General features: G+C 46.6%; 1 protein-coding gene across 7 annotated transcripts in view; it reads left to right on the top strand.

The window, feature by feature from the left end:
• MAP3K3 (mitogen-activated protein kinase kinase kinase 3) overlaps nucleotides 1-25481 on the top strand; it is a 2022699-nt gene that overhangs the window by 619386 nt on the left and 1377832 nt on the right. For 5 of the 7 annotated variants that reach the window (XR_013594968.1, XR_013594969.1, XM_078645061.1 and 2 more), the window contains exon 6: nucleotides 14427-14544. Coding sequence is in view for 5 of the 7 variants with exons in the window: in XM_078645061.1 (XP_078501187.1) it covers nucleotides 14427-14544 (118 nt within the window). In the remaining 2 variants the exon portion in view is untranslated. The remainder of the gene's footprint in view (nucleotides 1-14426; nucleotides 14545-25481) is intronic. The other 2 variants (XM_078645062.1, XM_078645066.1) reach the window with 1 other exon arrangement.

The raw sequence follows: 25481 nt of genomic DNA, 5'->3' as shown, positions 1-25481 counted from the left end.
TACAAAACAAATATACAATCCACATACAACAAAAACACAAATCGTGGTGGATACAGAGGAAATAATAACAAAGGCAGAGGTCGTGGAGGAAATTCCAATAGATCCTCCACTAATACCAAACAGTGACTTTTTGGCACTACCCCCAGACCATACAACACCGGTCGGGGGAAGTGTACAACAGTTCCTATCAGCCTGGCTAAACATCACTACAGACAAAGCAAGGCAGTGGAACCAGGCTCAGGGACAATTAAAGGACCTAGTGTTGGGGACCAGTCGAGCATACAACTCTCTGCATTGGCGGAACCCACAAAACCTTTGCAAAGGGTGACTGTTCCAGGAGCCTGTCCCACAAATAGTGGTAACAGCGGACGCATCACTGCTAGGCTGGGGAGCCCATGTCCTGCATTACACAGTCCAGGGAATATGGACTGCGCAACAGAAAAAGTTGATATCCGCCAGGTTCCCACATCCACAGTCGCAAGGCAATGCGACATGGATGAACTGGTCAGGCAAACTTGCGTACGCTTTTCCCCCAGCTCCATTAATACTGCTAGTAGCACGCAAAATGCGCCAACACTCGCTAACGCTAATCCTAGTTGCTCCCACATGGGCGAGGCAACCCTGGTACACAACGTTCCTAGAACTGTCAGTGGTGCCTCATCAAAGACTGCGACTCACAACCAGTCTTCTAACTCAGAGCCATGGCGAACTCCAACACCCAGCCCCGCAACAGCTGAACCTAGCGATCTGGCTCCTGAAATCCTAGAGTTTGGATACCTCAACTTGCCTCCAGACTGTATGAATATTATCAAAGAGGCAAGAAGACCCACTACCAGAGCATGTTATGCAGCTAAGTGGAAACGTTTCGTCATTTACTGCAGTAACAACGACATAAACCCATTAGAGGCTTCTACACAAACATCATTTGCTATCTCTTGCACCTACAACGTTGCAATTTAGCCTACTCATCCATACGAATACATATAGCTGCATTAGCAGCATATCTCCAAAACAGGCAACACCTTTCACGGTTTAGAGTGCCAGCAATTAAAGCATTTATGGAGGGACTCAAACGAGTAATTCCCCCAAAACACCCACCTTCACCAGTCTGGAATCTAAACATCGTTTTAACCAGACTAATGGGACCACCTTTTGAACCACTACACTCATGCGAACTGCAATTTCTCACTTGGAAGGTGGCTTTCCTTATTGCCATAACTTCACTTCGAAGAGTTAGTAAGCTCCAAGCCCTAACTATTCAAGAGCCATTCATTCGAGTACATGCAAATAGAGTAGTTCTCAGAACAAACCCTAAATTCATGCCAAAGGTGGTATCCCATTTTCATATCAACCAAACTATAGAACTGCCAGTGTTCTTTCAAAATCCACAAACAGTAGCTGAAAGGGCCTTGCATACTCTAGATCAGTGTTTCCCAAACTGTGGTCCGCGGACCCCCAGGGGTCCTTGACACATTCCCAGGGGGTCCGCAGGCAGCAGTTTTAAAAGCACTGCAAAATTTCCTGTATCATTAGCAGTTTTCGAGCAACAATAAAAGTGTCAAGTTAACACCAGTGATTAATGTACCTGCAGGAGAGAGATGAGAGTTTTGTCCAGTGGCAGCTTTAACTTATGTAATGCAGCACAGCGGGTTAATATGCCTACTACAAAGAACGTGTACCATGCATTACATTTTTTTTAATTTAATGAGCATAGGTCAGTGGGTTACTGCTTTTGTCAGTAACTTATTTTTCTTCCCAGATTGTCGTACCCTGGTGCATAATAAGTTTTTCATTTACTATTCTTTTAAAGCTAATAAAATTACATACGTAATGATAAATGTGTTGTAGACTGTACCATTTTTTCCCAAAATCTTTTGGGGGAGAGCCTTACAAAGCCCCCTCTGTAGTGGCCAGGCTCACTCACTGCACTTGGTATGCACCGTATGGGGACTGGTCTGAAAACATTTTGTAGGGCTGCTTTTGGTTTCCAGTCTGGCCCTGGCAGGAGCAGAAGCCTCATACTGCAAAATAAAACCAGCCATTTACAAGTTAGTCACTGGGATGCAGCACCAATCTTCCGATTAAATTATTTTGTTTTTTGCAAATTCTTTCAATATAAAATATTAAGAGGGATTTTTACAACAGAAGTGGAGGAGCGTGTCGTTAGCCTCCTTGGCTTGAGACGCTCCGCCACTTCTGAAATGCAGGGCTGCACCATATTTACAAGAATATGGTGCAGCCCTGCGTTTCCCACTGCGCTGGTGCTACATTTAGCAGGGTACCGTAAATGCAGGCACCTTTGCACCATAGTGCAAGGGCATCTGTGTGCAGGGGAAGATAGTTTATGTACAGGAAGGTCCTCCTTCCTGCACATAAACAATCTTGAAATGCTGTTTTGGCATAATGCAGCACACATGGAAGTTACAAAATATAATTTTTTTAAAGATTGTTTATGTGCACGATGGGTTGCCTTCCTGAACATAAACAAATCAAGGCGTTTTGCTTTTTCCATGTGTACTGCATAAGGCAGCACACATGGAAAAAGCAAAATCGAGGAGAAATAAAGCATTTCTCCTCATTTCGCCATGTTAAGACCTGGTGTTTCCTGGTTTTCATTTTGGCGCAGTCTCCTATTTACGCTGTTCTTGTAAATAGGAGGCAGCGTAAAAATCAATGGGTGTTGCAGTGGAACGCCCACCGCAACACCCACTGCCCACCTCTTTCACGCTAAGTATTGCATGAAAGGGGGCGTTATTTGCAAGGCAGCGTTAAGCCACGGTAAGTGCCTCAATGCTGCCTTGTAAATAAGGCGAAGCCCCTATCACCATGGGAACATCACAAAAAGTGACATTAGGGGCTTGTAAATATGTTTGCACATGTGTGTTTATTTTGTTCGAATTAATGTTTGAAATTTAAATCCTACAAATTGCTTGGGGGTCCCCGGCTTCAAGTGGTGACTTAATGGGGGTCCACAGGCGTCAAAAGTTTGGGAACCACTGCTCTAGATGTTAAGAAAGCTCTGCTATACTATATAGATAGAACTAAGGCATTTCGAAAAACAAAACAGTTGTTTGTTGCTTTCTCACCACAACACAAAGGCTGGTGGAGTGGTGTGGCTCACTGGTTAGAGGCGGCAGACCCGGGAGCAGAGGACAGCCCGGGACCAGGGTTCAATTCCCGACGCGGCAGGGTCTTGGACCAGGGTCAACAGACTCGATAATTCTCGCCTCGGTGCCTACTCTAACTAGGGATCACACTCGGTAACTCTGGGCATTAGCTTGCCTCATCTCCACAACGGCCCCCCACATACGCCGGGGATGCCTGGTTTCACCTTGGAGATACCCAGTAGGGACCATCTCACAGGGAAAGCCAGGACGGGTTCCCCAGCAGTCTACAGCGCAGAGATACCTCTTTGGGAGTCGATTCTAGCGCTTTAGAAACCCACAACTAATCAATCAATCAACCCTATTTCATAATCGGGTATAGCCAGATGGATCGTTAAGTGCATTCAGATATGTTATTTAAAGGCAAAACGCACCTTAACAGTTCCCCCTAGGGCGCATTCCACACGCAAACTAGGGGCATCCATGGCTTTCCTAGGAAATATTCCTTTACACGAAATTTGTAGAGCAGCCACATGGTCAACCATACAGACATTTACCAAACACTATTGTGTAGATGTACATTCCAAACAGCAAACTGCTGTAGGACAGGCTGTTCTCAAAACTCTGTTTCAGACTGCTACAGCTGACACAGGCAGCCACCGCTAGGGGAGATACTGCTATACATTCTATGCCCAGATATGAATTCAGCGGCCCACATGCCTCGAACGGAATATGCTACTTACCAGTATGCATCTGTTCTTGGCATGTAGGGCTGCTGACATTCATATCGCCCACCCACCTCCCCGGTGCCTGTTGCAGCTGTAGCATTCACTCTTTGCATGGACATCTCTTACTGTACTATACTCCATCTCTGCCACAATGGCGAAAAACAATCTGAAGATGGAGAAGATGCCCTTGTGCACTGTAGTCCAAGGGAGGAGCCACCTATCTCGTGATACTTCTAAGACTCTTCCAGGACAACAATGTGCAATCATCCGGACCCAACACTAGGCGGCGATCTATGAACAGATATGAATGTCAGCAGCCCTACATTCCAAGAACAGATGCATACTGGTAAGTAGCATATTCCTTTCCACAGATAGATCTGTTTGCCACAGTACATAGCGTAAAATGTCCACACTTCGAATCCAGGTTCCCACACCATCTATCCATCAATGCCCTATGGATGAATTGGTCAGGGATATTTGCCTATGCTTTTCCGCCTCTGCCAATAATTCCATTACTGGTTCGGAAGCTGAGACACACATCCCTCACACTGATCTTAATATCCCCCACATGGGCTTGTCAACCTTGGTACACCACCCTGTTAGAACTGTTGGTGGTTCCACTTCAAAAGCTACGTCTCACACCCTGTCTCCTCTCTTGGAGCCATGGAGAAATCAGACATCCAAATCCCAAAGAACTCAACCTAGCGATGTGGCTCCTGAAATCATAGAGTTTGGTTATTTACAACTACCACCAGACTGCATGAATATTCTCGAAGAGGCTAGAAAGCCTACTACTGGAGCATGTCATGCATCAAAATGGAAATGGTTTGTTATCTATTGTAACAACAACAATATTAATCCGCTTGAGGCTTCTGTACAGAACATCATTTGTTATCTGTTGCATTTACACCAGTCTGAATTGGCTTACACGTCCAGGGTGATACCACCAAGAGTTCCCCCAGCACCAGAGTGGAACTTAAACATAGTCCTTACAAGACTAATGACTCCACCTTTTGAACCAATACACATATGTCAGTTACAATTCCTCTCATGAAAGGTTGCTTTCCTCATAGCAATAACCTCAGAGTTGGTGAACTACAGGAATTAACTATGCAAGAGCCTTTCTTTCAACTTCACAAAGATAGGATGGTTCTTCGTACCAATCCTAAATTACTCCCTAAAGTAGTTTCTGCCTTTCATATCAATCAATCATTTGAGTTACCAGAATCTTTCCTCAACCTGATTCTGTAGCAGAGCGAGCTCTACTCACACTTGACGTTAGGTGAGCTATACTATATTACATAGAAAGAACCAAAGAATGTCAAAAAACAAAGCAGCTATATGTTGCCTTTTCTCCACCACACAAAGGCTATCCCATATCTAAGTCAGGTATTGCAAGATGGATTGTAAAATATATCCAAACATGTTATGCCAAAGCAAAAATAACTTTAATAATAGGCCCTAGAGCGCATTCCACTCGCAAAATAGGGGCTACTTTGGCCTTTTTAGGGAATATTCCCCTAGCCGACATATGTAAGGCAGCAACATGGTCTACACTGCACACATTCACCAAACACTATTGTGTAGATGTGTTAGCGAGACAACGAGCAAATGTAGGCCAAGCAGTTTATACAGTCATACTGTCCCGGTTCATTACCAACAGCGCAGTCAGTTACAAATCAGTGATGTTCCCATAATCAATTACATAGATTGTTACCTAGTTCTTTACAGATCAGAGATCCCACAGTCCCTTCCTGACCACCACCCCGGTTTTTGTCTACTCATCCACTGAGTTGCCTTTTTCAAGGAGGTAAGTGCGTAAAGGCTGCCATATATCCAGTGAACGTGAGGTAGATGGCTGTGACTGTGCATATAGTTCGCTGTTTGTGTTGCAGTATCAATTTTGTGAGCCATGCCTTCTGTTGAGCCTTCTGATGAGCCTTGCCAGCTAAGAGGGCCCTTTTCCCGGGGCAGGCGCAGTGTTGTGTCCCTGTCCCTAAAATTCAGAAGCATGGCAATGAGAGGGCGGGGCGAGCAGCCCGGGTTCGGACGTGGTCCTAACGTACGGTGGGCTCTTTCAGCCACGAATCTTGCAGTAAATGATTCTCAATCAAATAGGTCCACCAGTAGTCAGTACACAAATACATCAAGGCGCCCCATATTCGTAGATTCAGGAACGCCCACGATGCGGATGTTATTCCGGTGACTTCTGGCTAACAATTCTTTGTTTTTAATTGCATTGGACTTCAAAATCTTCTCCATTCATTCTATTCTTTTGGTTGATTGAGGAGCTCCACCCTCCAAATTGGAAATCCCGCCCTCCGCTGTATCCAGTTGTCCCTCGTGCCGGTCCATCGTGCCCCAAGTAAATCCAGACATTTATCCAGCGCATCAAATCGAGTGTCAAGCGTTCTAAAACCTGCCTGCAATTCCAACATTAGGCCTTCATTCCCTGCTGGTGTCCCCGCTGGCATCTCCATGCTAGTCCCTCCTTCTGCCATTTCTAGACCGGTGGGTGCTCCTGCTTTTTTAGACTTCTCAAAGGTCGGTTTACGTTTATTTTGGTCCCCATTAATCATTCCCGGCCACGGGTGGGTCACCTTTGCCTCTTTTCCCTGGTAATGTTGGACTCAATCGTCCCTCAAGGTCCTAGTATGTTTCCTCAGAGTGGTAGCATGGAAGAGAAGGTTGCTGATAACACCAAGCCAGGTTCTCCCCCAAACTGCACGTAGCCTTAACAATTGCGCTTTCTTAGGAGCATAATGTGGTGTTTACCTGCTGCACTGCTTTTATTTGCTGCCATGTTCATAAACCTGCTGGTATTGTAGGTCGTAGTCACAGGCAGTAGAGCCCCCAAACATACGAGGTTGTCCACAGAGGGGGGGACATCTGCATCCCCCACACCTTGTACCAGCCCCACCAGGCCCAAGGCTCATCCCCGGGCACACGTGTCCACCCAGACTGCCAGCGAATGTGGGAAAGTAGTGCGCAACTCAATCTTTGATATGAGTGCATCATGGAGAATGGAAGAAGGGGCATAATCATTTTCTTTTCCCTCTGTCCGACTCACATTAACTTTTCTCAATGATCTGAGTCTCTGCAAGATATTTACTGTCTGTCTGGGCCACAGATTTACTTCATGGTAGATTTGCTTCTAGGAGCTCCTTCTTACCACATCCTGTGCTTTGTTAGGCCAGGCCACGCTCCCCTAAGCCTTCATATATTCAGTGTACTTGCCTGGAACTTGGAAGACTAGTTTTGTGCATGAAGACTAGTCTTGTGCTGTTATCTCTTTCAGTAGTTGTGAATTTTTTGTTCATAACTAGAAAGAAGTCTATTAAGTGTGCATCCTTAGTAAATTGTAGTGCCGAATGGTGTCACCAAAAGGAGTTGGATCCTTTTTGGGCTAATGCAGTGTATATTTTTCAGTTTACCTTTACCTGGCTGAGAGAGGCCATAATATAGGCACAGTAAAAGGGTACTTAACAGCCATCTTAGTTGTTTTTCCCCTCAGGTTAAGCCTCTTTATTTAAGTCGCCTGTGGTAGGTAGCAGGCCTGCACATCTGTTTTTAAGTTACCTATCCTATCTTTACTTTTTCTACCTTCATTTCATCTCCTATCCCTACCCTTATCCTTTATCGAAAAACTAATATTTTCCATAATCTTATAACTAAGTTTTAGGGCTCGCGCCAGCGTTGCAGTGCGCAGCACTCCTCGCACAGCGAGAGCCCTTTTGTATGGGGGTTTGAAAGCTGCTCACACGCTCGTGCGTGTGAGCAGCTTTCCGCGGCTGCCATTGGATATCGCGTGCTTTAAAAAAAAAAAAGCCAGCACTCAATTGGGCAAAGGCGGGCGAATGTCCCGCCTTTGCTCGGCCCATTCCAGACGGTGGCTAGCACACGCAGCAGCGCGCATTTGCCTCACTGCCGCGCTCCCTCCCCCCGCTCCTCTGTGGTGGTTTAAGTCTAGCATTTCGGGAGCAATGCGTGTTTTTGAAAATTTGGCTGATGTTCTTGAAAGTTGAACAATCCGGGAGGGAGACGAGTTTTCGAAAGTTTGCTGATTTGGTTCGTGGGTCGATGGTTTAGAATTTTGCTCGTTCTGGGAGGCAAGAGTTATTCTGCAAAACCAGGAACATGGCAAGTTTTTAAAAGTTATATTCGGAATGAGAGCATTACTGTGCATTTTACAAATTCGGGAGAAAAGGCCGCTTTTAGAAAATTCACACATTTCAGTAGCGAGGCTATTTGCTTTACTCTTTGTTGATTCGCCAAATTTAGAAGTGTAGTAGATTTTCTAATCCTCACAAACTCAGGAGTCAGGCTGATTTTTTTTAATTCATCATAGAATTCAGTAATTAGGCCGGGGTATTAAACTTTACCAATCGAGGAGCGAGTCTCTTTTTTCAAACTACCTAGCAGTGCAGTGTTTTAAAAAAAATTTTATGAAAAGGGTTTTTACACTATGACGCGCAATTTAGCTGTTATTTTAGGGAAGCTGGGTGTTTCAGAGTGTATCCGGTAGCATGGCGCAGGTGTTTGGAACTGCACACATTTAGGAAAGGAGGGTTTCCGAAAGTGTACACGTTCAGGTGTGCAATCGGGATTTACATTCATAACTTGGGGTAGGTGATTGACTAAGAATCTGAAAGTGAAGACGTCAGAGAGGGGGTTACCCCTCCTCCTCGTTTCAGGGCCCTGGGCATCTGTGACGGGGGCTTTGGGGCCCTACAAACCAGACTATCTTCGGTGGTACTTGCTCCTGTGAAGGACGGCGTTGGGGCGGTCCGAATACCAACTCTGTGGCACCGGGGGCAGCTCCGTCACCAGCCTCCCCGGGGGCCTCTACTTCTTTGAGGGCGTGCAGAAGACTGGCCAGGTCGCCCCCTCAGGTTGCCAGTCTTTGAACAGCAGCACTGCGCCTACACCTCCACGTTACCGGGAATTCTGTGCAATTAATGTTCGAGAGTATTTTGAGAAAGTTTCAAGAAAGATTCATATCAACTAACAGCCTTCTTAGGACACTAATATTTGCGTTATGAAGGGTTAAGAAGTGGCGTTAGGGTCAGAGCTGCCGACTTTGGAACTGGGGGCCAGGTTTGAGTCTCCGTGTCAGCTTCACAGCCTGTGATTTTAGGCAAATCACTTAATCTCACCGTGCCTAAAAAATACTGTGACCTTGTGTAATGTGGCTGCTGCTCGTGTAAGGTGCCCCGATACCTTTGCACTGGGTTGAGTTCGATTATAAACCTGCAAACAAGGCACGCTGCCATGAATGTCCCAGATTCTGCAGAGCCCACTGACCTCACTGCTGATACTTGGCATCCCATACCCCCCCAGCCGTAGTTTGGACACCACCACAATACCCCTCAATGAATCCGGGCACCTTCTATCTTTCCTAGTGCCTCTGGCCCGCTAGGCCTGTGTCTGACCTCTTGCCTGTGCCAGTCACCCAGATGTCCACAAGACCTGTTTGCGGGCACCTTGTGCTTGTCAGGGTCAGCCTTATGCCAATGAGTTCGTTAATCGGACTCATCTGCCTGTCCCAGTCACTGACGCCCACAATGCTTGTATGCGGGTCCTTTCTGCCCTCCCTGGTGACCCTGCAAGGACTTTTTGCCTCTCATGGTGACTATGCCAGCCCTTTCTGCATTACCCGTGTGACCCTGGTCCCTTCACACTTCCACAAGGCCTGTATCCAGGCACCTTTGCCTGTCCCTCCCATTCACCAACGCCCACAATGCTTGTATGCCGGATCTTTTTGCCTCGCATGGTGACCCTGCGAGCAGGGACGTCTGAAGGGTTTTGGAGGGCTTGGACCAAATGTATTTGGAGGCCCCTGTGTGAAGTTTAATCTAATTTCAGCTCTTCCATGCCTTCTTTGGCAGAGTTACAAACATAGCAGGGGGCATTCAACCATTGCTCCATCTAATATTTGGGGACAGTTACTTGTGTTTCAATATTTTAACACAGCAGTAGCTCACTAATATCACTGTAAATAATCTTTGACACCCTGCCATTTCTCATATGTGAGGTCCTGTTTTGATCTAAAGGAAACTTTTTTATGGATGTTGCATGCAACATAAACGCAACATTTTTCTGAAAAATGTCAGTAATAGACTCACTCACATTAGACATTAGATAAAGGCGAAACAGTATTTAAAACAAGCTGTTTAAGAATGATGCATGGTCATCAGGGCAAGACTCTGCAAATCAAAGCTGGCTCTATCAGGGGATCCTTGGATGACTGGGGCCTTGGGCCAGAGCCCACTTCGCCCATGCATTAAAATGTCTCTGCCTGCGAGGCCTCTCTGCCTCACCCGGTGACCCTGGGCGTTCACACCCCCACAAGGCCTGTCTCAGTCTTCCGTACACATGGCATGTATTCGGGCCCTTCAGCCGGTCCCAGCCCTCGTCGTCCACGAGGTCTGTATGCGGTCACCACGTCCACTACCCTTGTTGTACCACTCCTTTCTGCGTTTCCAGTGACCCTTCACCCCACCACAGGGCCTGTATTGCCCCTTTCTGCCCACTTCCATGTCTTCAGGGTTGGGCTGGCCTATTGGACAGTCTGGCGATGGGGTAAGGGCGGCTCTGACAGGACAGTTGAAGGCTGTTTTGGGGCTTTTTTTAAGGTCTGATACAGGCTTCATCTAGGGGTGGGTGTATTTTTTGCTCATATAGAGTATGTAAGTATCACAGGAAATGCACATTTTAATGCATGCTACCCAAGGAGGCTGTCCACAGGACAAATAGTGACTTTCACCATGCTCTTCATTGTGAGATAACCATTTTCAACATCTGTTTGCTAGAATAAATGATCTTGTGTACCTTTCCCTCATTAAAGTCCATGAGACTTTTTTGCTAGAACCAACAATCATGAGCAAAAGCTATGCAGTAGCATAAGCGTAATGAAAACAGGGAATGATGTGAGTTACAAGTAGCCCAGGATACTGTATCTAAACAAGATTACAATCCTATAATAAAAATTCAGCATGGTCTAGTTTCATACCCTCTCAATGTTTAGATCTGTTGCTGACACAATTTAATATGTGGTGGAGAAAGATCAGTGTCAATGCAATAAATAATAAATAAATATTCAGACCTTGTTTACCTCGATGACGCCCCCTTTGATTTTTGCTTCCACAACGCTATGCTTTGATTTAATAGAACGGGTTTAATTTATTGGCTTTCATGGAACGCGATGAAGGACTTAGTCTTCTCAGAACACTTTTTCAAAGATTCGTTCAGACATACTGACAAATTCAGTAGCAGTTTTAGAACAAGCATTTGCAATGCAATAGGTCTCGCATTACTTAATGTTTGAGCTGTTGGTGTTGCATTATTATTAGCAATGCCAATAGCTCAAAGTTTAATAATTACACTTATTTTTAGATTAATTATAAAATGTTACATTATAACACTAACTCATAATGCTAACTCTAACCTTACTGTCATAATCTATTTAAATAAATAACTTATTTTAATTATGTTAGCTGTAACCCTGTAATTAAAATAACTCAAATTCAACTAAATTAAGTAAAATGTATTCACTTCATGTTTACACAACCCTAAATTAAACAAAAGAGGAGAAAATTATGAAGCTTTTTTATGTTTTATTATAATCATATAACTTCAAGTAGCTCAATTAATGTAGAGAGAGGCAGACTATTCCATTGTCTAACTCACATGATCAAAAAGGTGCAGCCATCCACAGCAGCAGTGCATGTTCTAGGGATTTCTAGATGAGAATGATTGGCAGATTTACAAGTATGAGCCTGGAGATGCAGGGTGAATTTGTTTTAACTAGAAACCTGTTGTTATGATATAAATTGCTCTGCGAACAGTTGAAATTGCCTTTCAGATAACCATTGATTGACTATGGAGCCACTGCAGAGATATTAACAGGAATGTAAGGTGGTATCTTCTAGCTGTATCAGTAACCACATTGGTGGGCATGTCCTCAATGAGCCGGAGTGGTTGAAGTAGATCTAGAAGGGTTCATATGTAGATTGTGGATTGAACTAGGGTGCTTATAATCATGATGTGCAGGCTTGGCTTAATTAATGGCAGGATCTTTTTCCGGATCCTATGCTGTAGAAAATAGATCTGGGCCACTCAGGTGTTCATTAAGACCCCAAGGTGACGGACGACGTTGGCAGGGGCAGGTAGAGGCCTCTTAATTTCAGACCACAATATTTTCTTCCCAGTTAACTGATTTGTAGAACCAGAGGAGTTTGCATCCTGGCAGGAATCAGTCGAAGAAAATTGAAAGGCTTCAACTAGTGAATTGCAGATAGTGGACCAGAGAGAAGCAGTTGACCTTGTCCAGCCTGCTCTACCGACAAAGCGGGAAGGCCAAAGAAAAGCTGCGTATCATCTGCAGAGAAGTAAAACCTAGCCAACAGTAGATAAGGGAAAGAATCCACTGATCGGAGGTAATTGTTAAAAAGAGAAGGGGACAATGTGAATCCCTGCAGGAGTATGTAGGTGAGTGATTTTATATCTGATGAGGAATCTATAAAAGGTTTCCAGTAATTTTCTCCAGCCTCTTTTGTAGTTCTAAGATGGGGCTTACACTTGGTTCTTACTTTTGTCCAAATAGATCTATTTTAACCCCCGCATTTGGGACCAATTTAGACATTTACCTTTTAAAACTGCCTTTTTCTTCGCTATCACATTTACCAGGAGGGTAAGACAGCTTCAGGTGTTAGCCGACTACTTTACCAGTATTGTGTAAAGATGAGGTTACAGCTATATTTCCTATTTGCCTAAAGTTGTGACTGAGTTCCATCTATCTAAGATAATTTAACTTATTTCTTTTTATTCTCCTCAAATGTTCAAGATTTAAGAAAGGTTGGAAAGGCTGGACCCGAGAAGAGCCCTTAGCTGTTTTCCCTTCAGGGCAATAGATTTGAGAGTAGTCATGATTTTATTTAAGGTTATTAAGTTGCAAGGCAGGGCAAGCTGCTAGAAAACAGACCGTTCCAAGATGGAATATTATGAACTAGTAGGTTAAGATCTACCAGTGGTATTTAAGGCTTGTTCAGCTAGGCTACAGGTGGAGTTCCTACATCGGCCCTTTTGACAGGTGTTCTGAGTAAAGCAATTTATTGAGCTCTTACATGGTCTTATTTCTTATTCCATTTCAAAATATTGTTGGGATGCTCACTTGAGCGATAATTCTCAATTTGGTTTGGATTTGTACTTGTGTTATCTTTGCATAGCCCACCTCATTGTGATAATTGCTTTAGTATACTATATGTGATAGTATCTTTCTTCTGGATATTTCTCTTGCCAAGTGCTTTATATTCTCACACCTCCACTCTCTTAGGGCCCAATTCCTATGTTGGACGGACCGCAGTCCGTCCGACATCGGGGTTGGAACTTGAACTGAATGACCTCCTGTCGTCGGTTCCAGTCCAGGAAGTATGATTTGACCGCCAATGGGAGCATGAATTCCGAACGGAATGCATGCTCTCATTGCAAAGAGCAGAGGTGTAGTTCATCCCTGCACCCGGTGACAGGCACCTCAAGGTGCCTGCCACCGGGTGCAGGGATCAACAGGGGGACACCATATGTGCCCCCTAGGCTGCCATTTGGCAGCCTTGCACCCATGGGGGCCCCCAAAGACAGATTCCCAATGCCTTTCTGTGTCGGAAAGACCAGCACAGAAAGGCAGTGGGAAGATGCCATCTCTTTCTGGCCGAGGGATTACTACAGGCTTTCCGAATGGTGGAACGGCTCTTGAAGAGCGTCGAAGGCCATTTGGAAAACCGGTTCAGATTCCCTTACGACCGACCCCATTGAAATGGGTCGGTCGCAAAGGAATCCAAATCGGACAATTTCAAAGCAGTTGGAATGGCTCCGACCGACCGTCGGAGCCGTTCCCAAACGCATCGGAATCGTGCGCTAAATTTGTTAGAGATTTGTTTGTGCATTTCCTTTTTATTCACCATTTTTTTGTTTATAGATAATTCCATGCTTAGCCTCTGTAGAGTGTAAAGATTTGTCTAAGCAGAACTGACTTCACTGATAATTGTGTAGTAGAGTAGCACCACCTGGCAACAATGATTTGTATTGCTTGAGCAACAATCTGAATACATCTTGGCATCTCAGGCTATTTTGCATAAGGTATCTGCTGTAAAATGGGCTCCATCAGAAAGAACGTTTCGGAAGGTAACGATTTTATACATAACTTGGTACGACAAGTGTCCAGGGGGCATGACCGGTACTGTTATTGTCAAGGTAAAAGCATTAAAGCAACACATATAAGGCAGACATTTTTAACAGCTGTTTGTAGTAGAGCAGTCAGCAGTGTGGGGGGTCCAGGTGAGATTTGTTTTTAGGTAATTTGTAATTGGTGTCTGATAAGTTGTTGCACACATCTACGGGCGGAAAGAGTTAGGTTTGTAGAATGTATTTTCCCCAGTTGACTGTTAATAGGTATTGAATTAAACACATGCGCACTTCATTATGAAACTTCCTTTTGAACCCCCAGTTAACAATAGTATGGTCAGTTTTAAGTTGTGGCTTGTGTGAAATTCTCTAAGTTCTCATCTCAATTTGAGAAATCCATTATTTTCCCATCCAGCAGACCTCTTCCCGTTCTTGCCTGTCTAAACAAGTGAGGATCAAAACCTCTAATTCTGTTGGTGACATCAGTACAGCTTACCAGCCGCCAGAGTCTAGAAGCCGACACCTCTCAGTCAGTGAGTATTTTAGCATCTGTCAAGTAATTTACTTGGTTATTAGAACAGTTTTTCAACAATGTTTATTTCTGACATTTTCATAGACCTCCAGCTTTTCATTACTGTGAGTCTGGCATTTTATGAATAAAACAAGCTATTTTATTTTCAAGCAGTGTGCACTCTAGTGATAGACACTGCTATTGCTCCAGCTCTGCTAATGAACTGTTATGCTTATCTCTTGGGGGATCTCTATTGAAGTCATAAGCATTTAAATAGTTATGCCCACATACAGGAATCTTGGAGCACGTCCTCATAGAGTAACGTCTTAAGTGTAGAATTCACCTTCTCCAGTATTAGGGGTGTCTTTCATAGATTCATTCCCTGTCGTCGGAGTGGGAGTCCCATGGTACATAAAATAGCAGTATTATGCCATAATATCATAGTAAAAACCAGTAATTCCCAACCAGGAAGTAAAGTAGCCCAAGCTACAGGAGAAAAAACTTCCACACTCATGACTATCCTAGTCATTTTGTATAGACCAAACTGCAGCCAATCAGGCGACAGCACCCACCAGAAGGTTCTCCCCAGAGGCTCAGGCTCTCAGATTTTCTACCGCACGTCGTGTGAAGGGAGTCTCTCTGAGTTCTGCTCAGTACTTCTCTATTTTCCTTCTGGAATCTAGTGTTTTGAAGATGTCTACCAAGAAATCTTTGTTCAGGCCTTGTGACTCATGTGGTAAGCTCCGGCTTTTGAAAGAAGATCCCCACAATAAGTGCATTTACTGCCTGTATCCTGAACATCAAATGAAGGACTGCAAGATCTGTAGGACCTTCCCTCAGAAGACCCTCAGGGACACAGAGGGCCGCCTGCTTTTGTGGCTACAAAAGCTCAAGGATTCGGATTATCCTGCTTCTGAGGTAGGCAGTATTGCCTCTGGTTCTACTTCAGCCTCTAGAAAGAGAGCTGCTGATGAGGTGTTAACTTCTCCTGGGGCTGAGGTTGCGAGGAAGCAACAACCTGTTAAGGGGTCTGAGAGGCCTTTCACATCTAAGGCTACTCCCCCTGTTAAGGAGAAAAGTGGTCCATCTACGCCTCCGAGAAAATCCACAAAGAAGTTACCTCAAACATCTTCTGAGAAAACTTTACTTCAGAAACAGACCCTGTCGTCGACGACGCCGTCGTCGACTCCTTCGTCGACGAAGATCTCCTTCGACGCTACGTCTACGTCAACAGTAACTTTTTCCTCTCCTAAGCCTGAGATGATTATGTCGACGGCGTCTTCATCGCCGACGATGGTCTATGTTACTGTTAGACCTATCTCGGCGACGGCAGAATCTTCATCTTCTGGCAACGTCGGCGCCTCGTCGACGGCTAAATTAAAGAAGATCCCGTCGACGTCACCGTCGACGCATGTTCTCCCATCGACGAAGAAGCCACCGTCGACGGGATCGTCGACGACTACCACACCGTCGGCGAAGACACAATCGTCGACAAAGACACCATCATCGACGAAGACACCATCGACGACGAAGACGTCGACGAAGACATCATCGTCGACGAAGACATCATCGTCGACGAGGCTAACATCGTCGACGAAGCCAACAGCGTCGACAAAGACACCACCGTCGACGAAGACACCACCGTCGGCGGAGCCTTTATTGTCGACGACGATAACTATTCCGTCGACGACGACCTCATTGTCGTCTACCATCAAATCCAAGTCGACGAGTCCTTTGGTTAAACCCCCGTCGACGCCACAGCTATCTTCTTGTACCACTTTGCAGGTGTGGTCGCCGTCTACGGCTTTTCTGTTGACGCGAAAACCGTCTTTACTTCAGAGACGTGGTTCAGCCTTGGAACCTTTATCTCCTCTACATATTTCACCGCAGAAAATGCCTCTACAGGTTCCAGACAAGCTACTGGATTCTGAGGACAGTGATGAGGATTCTGTTGTTGAGGATACATTTGGAACGGCGACAAGTCCTTCCGAATTGAATATAAAATATCAAGAAGACGACCAAGAAGATCAGCATTCGCCTGAGCAGATGACATCAACTGTGACAAATGTCCCTTCAGCTCAGGTGCCAATAGCATTGCTCACCAACCTTCAATGCATGCTAGATGACTATTATAGATGTTTTCCGCCATCAGAGTCAGCAGGCTCTATACCTCCTACACCTGTGGTTGAGACGCCTTTGCCTGACCTCAGACCTCCAAGGTCGCCCCCACCTGCATCATCTAATCAGCCGGACGAACAACGTTCTTCAGACGAAGAAGAAAGAGAAGAAGGAGAAGTCGATAATGAGTCATTAATGTCGGAGAGGGATGACTACCAACTCCTTCTCCGTCGCCTCCGGCTACTTCAGATTCACCTCCAGTGGACGTGGGAGGATTCCACCTTTTAATGGAGCGGGCCACGAAACGCTTCCACATTCATATGGAGCATACAGAACAGGAATGCTTCCTATATGATTTTAAAGACCATCCAAGGAAGCAAGCAAGGTCTATACCTATTATAGATTTCATTTGGAAGGAGGGAATTAAGGTCATGTCTAACCCGGCTTCCATTCCTCCGGTCCTGCCAAGGATTGATAAAAAGTATAAGGCTCCGGAGAAGTCCCCTGCTTGCCTTATAGGACAACCAAAACTGGATTCAGTTATTGTTCAAGCTGCACAAAAGAGATCTAGGAACCCTTCATCTCCAATTGCGGCTCCACCTGATAGAGAAGGTAGGCGCCTGGATGCCATTGGCAAGCGTGTTTCAACGATGGCAGCTACCACAGTCCGAGCTGCTAACTCACTGGCCATCCTGGGCAGATATGACCGACAAATGTGGTCAGATATCTTGCCATACATAGACCAACTTCCAGAACCTTCCAAGTCTGAAGCGCAAAAGATCCTACAGGAAGGTGAAAGAATCTTGGCTGAGATTATTGATTGTGTTGTTGATGTGGCCTCAACTGGCTTCAGGCAATTGGCAGGTGCTGCTGTCCTGCGTAGGCAAGGTTGGCTACGCTCCACTTCGTTCCGTTAAAAAGTGCAAACAAAGGTATTGGATATGCCTTATGACGGAGAGTTTCTGTTTGGTCCGCAAGTGGAAGAAGCCCTGCAGACAATCAAAAAGGATACAGAAACCGCTAAATCCTTGGGCACCCTGCAATTTTGTAAGCCGTCCTTTCGAGGAGCGAGAGGACGTGGAACATTCTCTAATCAAGGCGTATATTCACAACAGTCCTCTTACAGGCAGGGAAATCATCGCTATCAAACACAGCGTTATCAGTCCTTTGGTCAACGAAACAATAATTATTCCCAGAACAAGAGAAGACCGGCCTACCGCGGAAAGGATAAACGACAATGAGCCTTATCACCTGCCACCGCTTCTATCCCAATCTCATGCAAAAATTGGAGGGCAAATATCCAAATTCTACTCAAAATGGTCATCGATAACATCGGACAGGTGGGTCCTGGACATTGTGGCCAAGGGCCATGCCCTCAAATTCAAACAGTTTCCTCCGAACGTTCCACCAAAGGGACCACCTCCAGCTCATCTAAAGGAGCTGTTTACCCAAATCAATTTGATGTTGAAGAAAGGAGCAATCGAGAAGGTTCCTCAAATGCTATGGGGAACAGGATTCTACTCCAGATTTTTCCTGATAAGGAAGAAGTCCGGAGAATGGCGTCCAATTCTGGATCTCCGTGCCCTAAACAAATATCTGAAGAAGCTAACCTTCAGAATGTTATCGCTACAGGAAATACTGCATCTCCTATCGGCTGGAGACTACATGGCCACCTTGGACCTCCAAGATGCGTATTTCCACATCCCCATCTTACCTCGACACAGAAAGTACCTGCGATTCAGAGTGGCTGGCAGGGATTATCAATTCAAAGTCCTTCCCTTTGGACTGCGCTCGGCACCCAGGGTCTTTACAAAGGTCCTGGCTCCGGTAGCAGCATACCTCCGGCTGGAGGGAATACAAATTTTTCCATATTTGGACGACTGCCTTATCAAGGCCAGTTCTTACGCAGACACACACAACCATTTACAACAGTGTTTAGCTCTCTTTCAATCTCTGGGCCTTTCCATCAACGTCAGCAAGTCCCAGTTGAAATCATCACGAAGGCGAGCTTTCTTGGGGGCGAGCCTAGACACCCAGCTGCTCCAAGCCTTCGTGTCGGACGAAAGACAAATCAGAATACAGAACATGGCTCGACATCTACTTTCAAAAAAGTCAGTTTCAGTCCGACGTTCAAATCCTTTCTGGGGATGGTATCGTCTTGCATTCCGTTGATACCGAATTGCCGTCTCAAAATGAGGCCTCTTCAAGAAGAACTCAGCTTACAATGGCTGCAGGTCTCGGGTTCATTCGAGGACCTCATCCGGATCACCCCTCGCATGCGGGGTTCCCTTCTCTGGTGGAAGCAAAGAAGGAATCTACAACAAGGCTGCGCGTTCCTTCAGGACGCACCAAACTTTACAATCACCACGGACGCATCCCACGAGGGCTGGGGAGCTCATCTTCAGGGGCTGACTATCAGCGGCAAATGGAGCTCTCAGCAGAAACGTTGGCACATCAATCTGTTGGAGCTGAGAGCCATCTTCCTTACCCTCAAATCATTTAAAACAATCATTCACGGAGCCACTGTATTGGTTCGCACGGACAATACGGCAAGTATGCACTATGTCAACTAACATGGAGGGACAAAATCGGCTCTCTTGTCTCAGGAAGCCCAGGAGCTATGGGCATGGGCAATACGGCACAGAATCAATCTTCTGGCGGTTCACGTACCGGGGACAGAGAACGTTCTTGCAGATACTCTCAGCAGGACAACAGTGTCCATTCACGAGTGGGAAATTCATCAGCAGACAGTGGATCGGATCTTTCGGCAGTGGGGTCATCCAGATCTAGACCTCTTTGCGACCAAAAAGAACAGCAAATGCCGGTTCTTAGCAAGTTGGCATACCCACAAAGACTCTCAGGGGAATGCGTTTTCGATCAACTGGTCACAAATATATGCCTACGCTTTTCCATCGATATCGCTAGTTCCCAGAGTCCTGTGGAAGATGAAGAAGGAACCGTGTCGGCTGATTCTTATTGCCCCCAGGTGGCCTCGCCAATACTGGTTCACCGAGCTCCTGCTCCTATCGGAGTGCGAACCAATCCAGTTACGTCCAACTCCAGACCTGCTCTCCATCCAGGACGGTCAGATTAACCATCCGGACCCGAGATCTCTGAGGTTAGCGGCCTGGCGCCTGAGTACCTTGAGTTCGCCCACCTAAACATTCCTGCAGATTGTAAGGAAGTACTAACCAATGCGAGAGCACCTGCTACTATAAAGACGTAGAGTCTCAAATCGAAACGTCTCTGTATCCGGTGTCGTTTAGCTGGAATTCATCCTCTTTTGGCTAAACCAGAGCAAGTCTTACCTTTTTTCTTACATCTGGCAAAATCAGGATTGTCTCATGCAACCCTGTGAGAAGTTGGCCTGATGTGCAGTGTTCACTATTCTAGTGATCACTATATATCAGTCCAAACAACCCTTATTGATGATTGGTTGTAAGTCAACCTTATAGACCAGCTATCCTAGTAGCATGGATACGAGCAGTCTAAGGCTAAGACTCTAGAGGGCGTGTTAAGCCAGCTGTTTTACCATCACATTACCCCTTGAACACCCAGTGAAAGGACACCACACAAGTGTTATGAAAATAAACAGTGTATTTATTAGAATCACAACAACCCTGTACTCTTTATGAGGACAGGGTGCTAGGCACACAACAAAACTCTTACGAAAATACTTAAGTTAGCACGTTATACACAAATGCCCGAGGGGCACGAAAAACCATATACTTTAAAAGTGGAATGCGAAATTATTAGCAGGTAAGTACAGTACTAATAGGCTTTGGACTCGCTAGGACTTGACTACAGAATCGTTAGATTACTTCTAGGAGACCTAGGGGACTCGGGTGCAGAGTGTGCACTCTCACGCGGGATGCGGGACAAAGTCTATGGAAGCTAGTAAAGGCAAAGTTAGTGTTCACGGGCGAACCCGACCTGGTAGGAAGAAAACGACAGTGGATCCTGACCCTAGGATAGTGAGGCTATGCTGGGACACCGAAGTGCCGAAGTTACCTAGCCCAGGGGCTGCAGCTGCATAGGTCTGAAAAGACGTCGGGAATCTCGTTGCCGGACCAGGAGCCTGGAAGAAGGAAGTTGCTGGCAGGCGACCAGTGAAGAAAAGTTCGATGGATCCAAGCCTGGATCAAGGAAGAAGAAAACCTGAAAGCAGAGGGGACCAAGTTCTTGAATCACTAGCCAGTGATTTAGTGGGCACCAGGATGGCACCGGGCGAAGTCACCGCAGTCAGGTGAGTGGGCACTGCTGGGCTCTGCAGTCTCTCGGACCAGGAGGCGTTGTCGGCGACCAGGATGGAGGTGCGAGCTGTCCCACGAAGGTTCTTGCTGTCGACGTCGCTGGACCCAGGATTGGGCAACAAGTCTTGGCAAATGCAAGGCCCACGCGGTGGACCTAAAATGGCGTCTTAGCCGGACCAGGAGGGTCCAGGGTACTTCTCCGATGGAGGGAAGCAAGGGCCAGTCTGGAGCAACCAGACCAGCAGCAGTGTTGTCGTCGGGCGTCGTTCGGAAGGCCACAAGCCAGCGGGCTAGTAGCCAAACAACGCGGTGAGCAGCAAAAAGCAGAAGGGCCCCACGCCGATCGTGGAGATGCTGGGGGGCTGCTCTTCGGTGCTGGAGCTGCTCAGGGTGGGGGGCTTCTCGGACCCCAAAGCACTCACCAGGAAATTACTCGGCGGGCTTGCTGTGCAGAAGTCGTGCAGTCTTGAAGATGGCCGGTCCCTCGAGGTCTCGTCACACCCACGAATCTCAGCGTGACTGATGATGTAGGTAGAGGTCAGAGGTGCCAGGGAAGCCGGTTCTCGTCGAGCTGGGCAGTCTTGATCCGGAGGAGAGACTTGCAGCAGACCGCAGTGTTCTTAAGATGGTGCCTGCGGATGCAGGGTGACTACTCCTTAGTCACAAGGGAGAAATCTTAGGAAGAAGTCTTGAGTTCCTTTCGTGGAAAGTAGTTTCAGGATTCAAAGATGATCTGATTTGGAAGGGGGCCAGTTCCTACCTTTATCCTGTAAAAAGGGGCTGGCACGCGACTAAGTCCTGCCCTAGGGGTGGGACTAGGAGGGGGGTGGTTACACCCACTTCCTTGGCGGGCTTTTCCCCAGCACAGGGTCTGGAGTGACCCTGGAACTGGTTCCAGCCAGCCTATGCACAGTGAGCACCGGGGTGCCACGTGCAGTCACCTTCCTCTGAAGCCCTGCCTACCTACAATACACAAAACCCTGTCTGGGACGGTGCTGGCACCGCCCCTGGCAGGAAACCCTTTGTCCTTATCTCCTGCTCTGGGAGGACTCCCAGCAGCAGGAGGGCAGACTTGTGTCTCGGTGGCAGCATCCATTTTGTGGATGCTAAGGCTCTGTCTGACTTTAACCGGGGTTAGGGGTTACATACATGTCGTGTCCCTCTAGAAGGGTGGAATGCTAACCCCGTCGCCAGAATTGGCGAGGGGTTAGTATTCCAATTCGTATGACACCTTACTCGACATGTTTTGATAAAGCGATACCAGAGTTGGCATATAACCGCGAGGATTATAATGCACTTAAGAGTATATGGTATGCGATATCATGGAAACGGCTAAGGGATGGATCCCGAAAGCCGCAGACAGGCTCAGCTCATGCCAGAGCACCACCTCACACGATTCCAAGCACTCTGCCTTCAGGATTGTTAAGGCCTGCTATAGGAGTGACTGATAGGAGATCTGTGTGTCCATTTTAGGGTTAGATATAGGTATACTATATCTAAAGCAAAGGGTGATTACACCACCTTGCCCCAGCTGTCAAGCAGCCAGTTGTGTCAGATTTGGATGGCCAGCCAGGGGTGGCGTAATACATGCTGCAGCCCCTGGTAGGCCCTGGGTACACCTATGCCCTGGGTACCTAAGGTACACTGTACAGGGACTGATAAGGTGACTCAGTATCCAATTTAGATATGTACCTAAGGTACATGGAATCCATTTTACAGAGAGAGCAGTAGGCCTGGGGCCCTGAATAGCAGGGTCCCAGGTCAACTAAGTCAGAAAACCAGCAAAACACCAGTCAAAAAGTTGGGGGCAACCATAGTCAGGGATCTACCTTCCTACAAACCCTAAAGGTTTTCCTGGCAGCGATTTCAAGATACCGACAAGATGGGACCACTTCTCTTTATTCTTCAAGAATTATACAACAATTCTTCAAAGGTCTTTACAGAATGTTCCCTCCGGTACGTCGTCCACCACCATCGTGGCATCTTAATGTAGTGTTAGCGCAGCTCATGCGCCATCCTTTTGAGCCTATCCACAAAGCAGATTTGAAATTCCTTACGTGGAAGGTGTCACTTTTATTGGCTTTGACTTCCTCTAGGAGAGTCAGTGATATCCAGGCTTTCACAGTCCATCATCCTTTTTTACAGTTCACAAATGACTCAGTGGTGCTCCGCACGAATCCAAAATTTATACCTAAGGTGCCTTCGGAATTCCACCTTAACGAGCCTGTCATCTTAAAGACATTCTTTCCAAATCCACAATCCCCTGCAGAAAGGGCATTGCATACACTGGACATTAAGAGATGTTTAAAGTTCTATTTGCAGAGAACTTCTATGTTGCGCAAATCTGATCAACTATTTATCACTTATGGTACGATTCGTAAAGGCCAAGCAGTTTCTAAGCAAACAATTGCGATATGGATCTCTTCAACTATTGACTTTTGCCATACACAAGCAGGACGACCTTTGCAAGCAGCTCCTAGAGCACACTCTACAAGTGCAGTGTCTACCTCAACTGCTCTTTACGCTGGAATCCCTCTCCAGCACATCTGCAGAGCGGCTACCTGGGCCAGTCTGCATACTTTCACCAAACACTACTGTTTGGATGCAGCCAGCGAAACTGATTCTTCAGTGGGTCAAGCAGTCCTGCGTAATCTTTTCAAATAAGGTGAGCCTCTGTTTCCCACCTCCTATTACTGCTGTCAGACGCTGTTATGCTCATTTTGTTGTGCACATGCTCAAGTATTTGCTTTTTTCATGCTTTTAGTGATGTGATTATTTATTGATATACATATATATATATGACGTAACATCCCTCCTCACGAAGAAATCAGAGGCCAGAGGGGAATCCAAGGGGTTAACACGCTTTATTGAACATCACACAGTGGCGGCAGATGCATTTCGGCTTTAGGCCTTCCTCAGCGCCCTTCACTGCAAAGCGTCCTTCATCCTCTTGCCCAGGTCCTGCTGCTAAATAAGTGCTTGCACGCCCTGAAGCCTCCTCCCCCATGATAATTAGACACACCTGTTGGTTGCTGGGGTAAATGCTCAGACTTCAACTCCCAGAATGCAATATATATATATATGTTTGAGGCATGTGGGCTGCTGAATTCATATCTGTGCATAGATCGCCGCCTAGTGTCCTGGAAGAGTCTTGGAAGTATCACAAGATAGGTGACGCCTCCTCTGGACTAAAGTGCGCATGGGCATCCTCTCCATGCTCAGATTGTTTTTTTCCGCCATTGGGTTCGGATGCAAACTCCTATACTCCAACTCGGAATCCAAAACAAAACTTTCTAAAGGCCAAAAGGCCTTCGACTTCGACGGTATTGTTCTCGTTCGGTACCTCTCTACTCGATACAAACTTCCATCTCGAATCGGTCGTCGACGCGGGCCGCTGGGCCTTTTCGACGCCACGTGAGCCAACCGTTGATGGAAAGAAGCCCTTTTAAAATGTGCCCACAATGCCACTCCAAGTACCCCCATACTGATAAACACTCAGTATGCAACAAGTGCCTTTCCCCAGACCATAGGGAAGAAACCTGCCCGGCCTGCGCCCAGTTCCGGTCGAAAAAACCATACGGATCCGACGGGCCGCTAGGCAAGAAATGCAGCGACAGGCACCGGAACCGGACAACATCTTCGATGATGACCAGAACCTACCGGACGCTCAAGACTCGGACCTAGAGATTGTCAGTCGAGGACGACTCCGACGACGAAATCCCGTCGGGCCAAATCGTGAGTACACTGCCCCCGACACCAATTAACCCGTCACCAAAGTCTCCGGTCGAGGCATCGGCAACAGGCCTTAGCCAAGATCATAAAAGAATTTCGACAGCCCCGCCTTCAGGCTCAGCTCCGAAAACGAAACCGAAACCTTCAGAAACCCCAGGGACTAGTACCATCGCCCAGAAGAAGGTTCCAGAGCCAAAAAAGGTCACCGACCCAAAGGGCGTCGATCCAAAAAAGGCCGCACAGCCAAAGAGCGTCGAGCCAAAGAAGACTGTCGACCCCGCAAAGACCGCTCAGCCAAAAGCCGTCGACCCCTAAAAATCGGTCGACCCGAACAAGGGCACACAGCCGAAGGGCGCCGAACCGAGGAAGGTCGCCGACCCCACCAAGCCTGCGGTTCCGAAAACCGTCGACCCGGCATCCGGTGCCGTACCGAAACCATCGAAGCCAGACAAACCTGTTGACCCAAACGTAACAGCTCCAAAGACACCGGTCGATCCAAAAAAGAACATCGATCCGGTAAAAGACACTCATCCAAAGAAGCCTACGGAGCACAAAAATGTGTCGACCCGAAAGTTACGGTCAATCCGAAACCACTCGTCGAGCCGAAATCAGGGCCCGAGCCGGAAAAACCCAGCAAAACACCAAAGGTCGTCGAAAAAACAGATTTTGTCGACCCGAAAAGGTCCAACACTAAACCCAGGACTGTAGAGGAAGAACTATTACACCCAGATCCATCCGAGGACCAAGCAAAAATTTACATTAACCCAGACACTGGTAAAGTTACCATCCTGCATAGCAAAAAGAGACCTTTGGACTTTGAACCTGATTCACCTATTTATTTATTTATTTATTTATT

This window comes from Lissotriton helveticus, chromosome 5_1, assembly GCF_964261635.1.
Source record: "Lissotriton helveticus chromosome 5_1, aLisHel1.1, whole genome shotgun sequence".
NCBI lineage: Eukaryota > Metazoa > Chordata > Amphibia > Caudata > Salamandridae > Lissotriton > Lissotriton helveticus.
The sequence above is the reverse complement of the archived record's forward strand: the minus strand, read 5'-3'. Positions and strand labels throughout refer to the sequence as shown.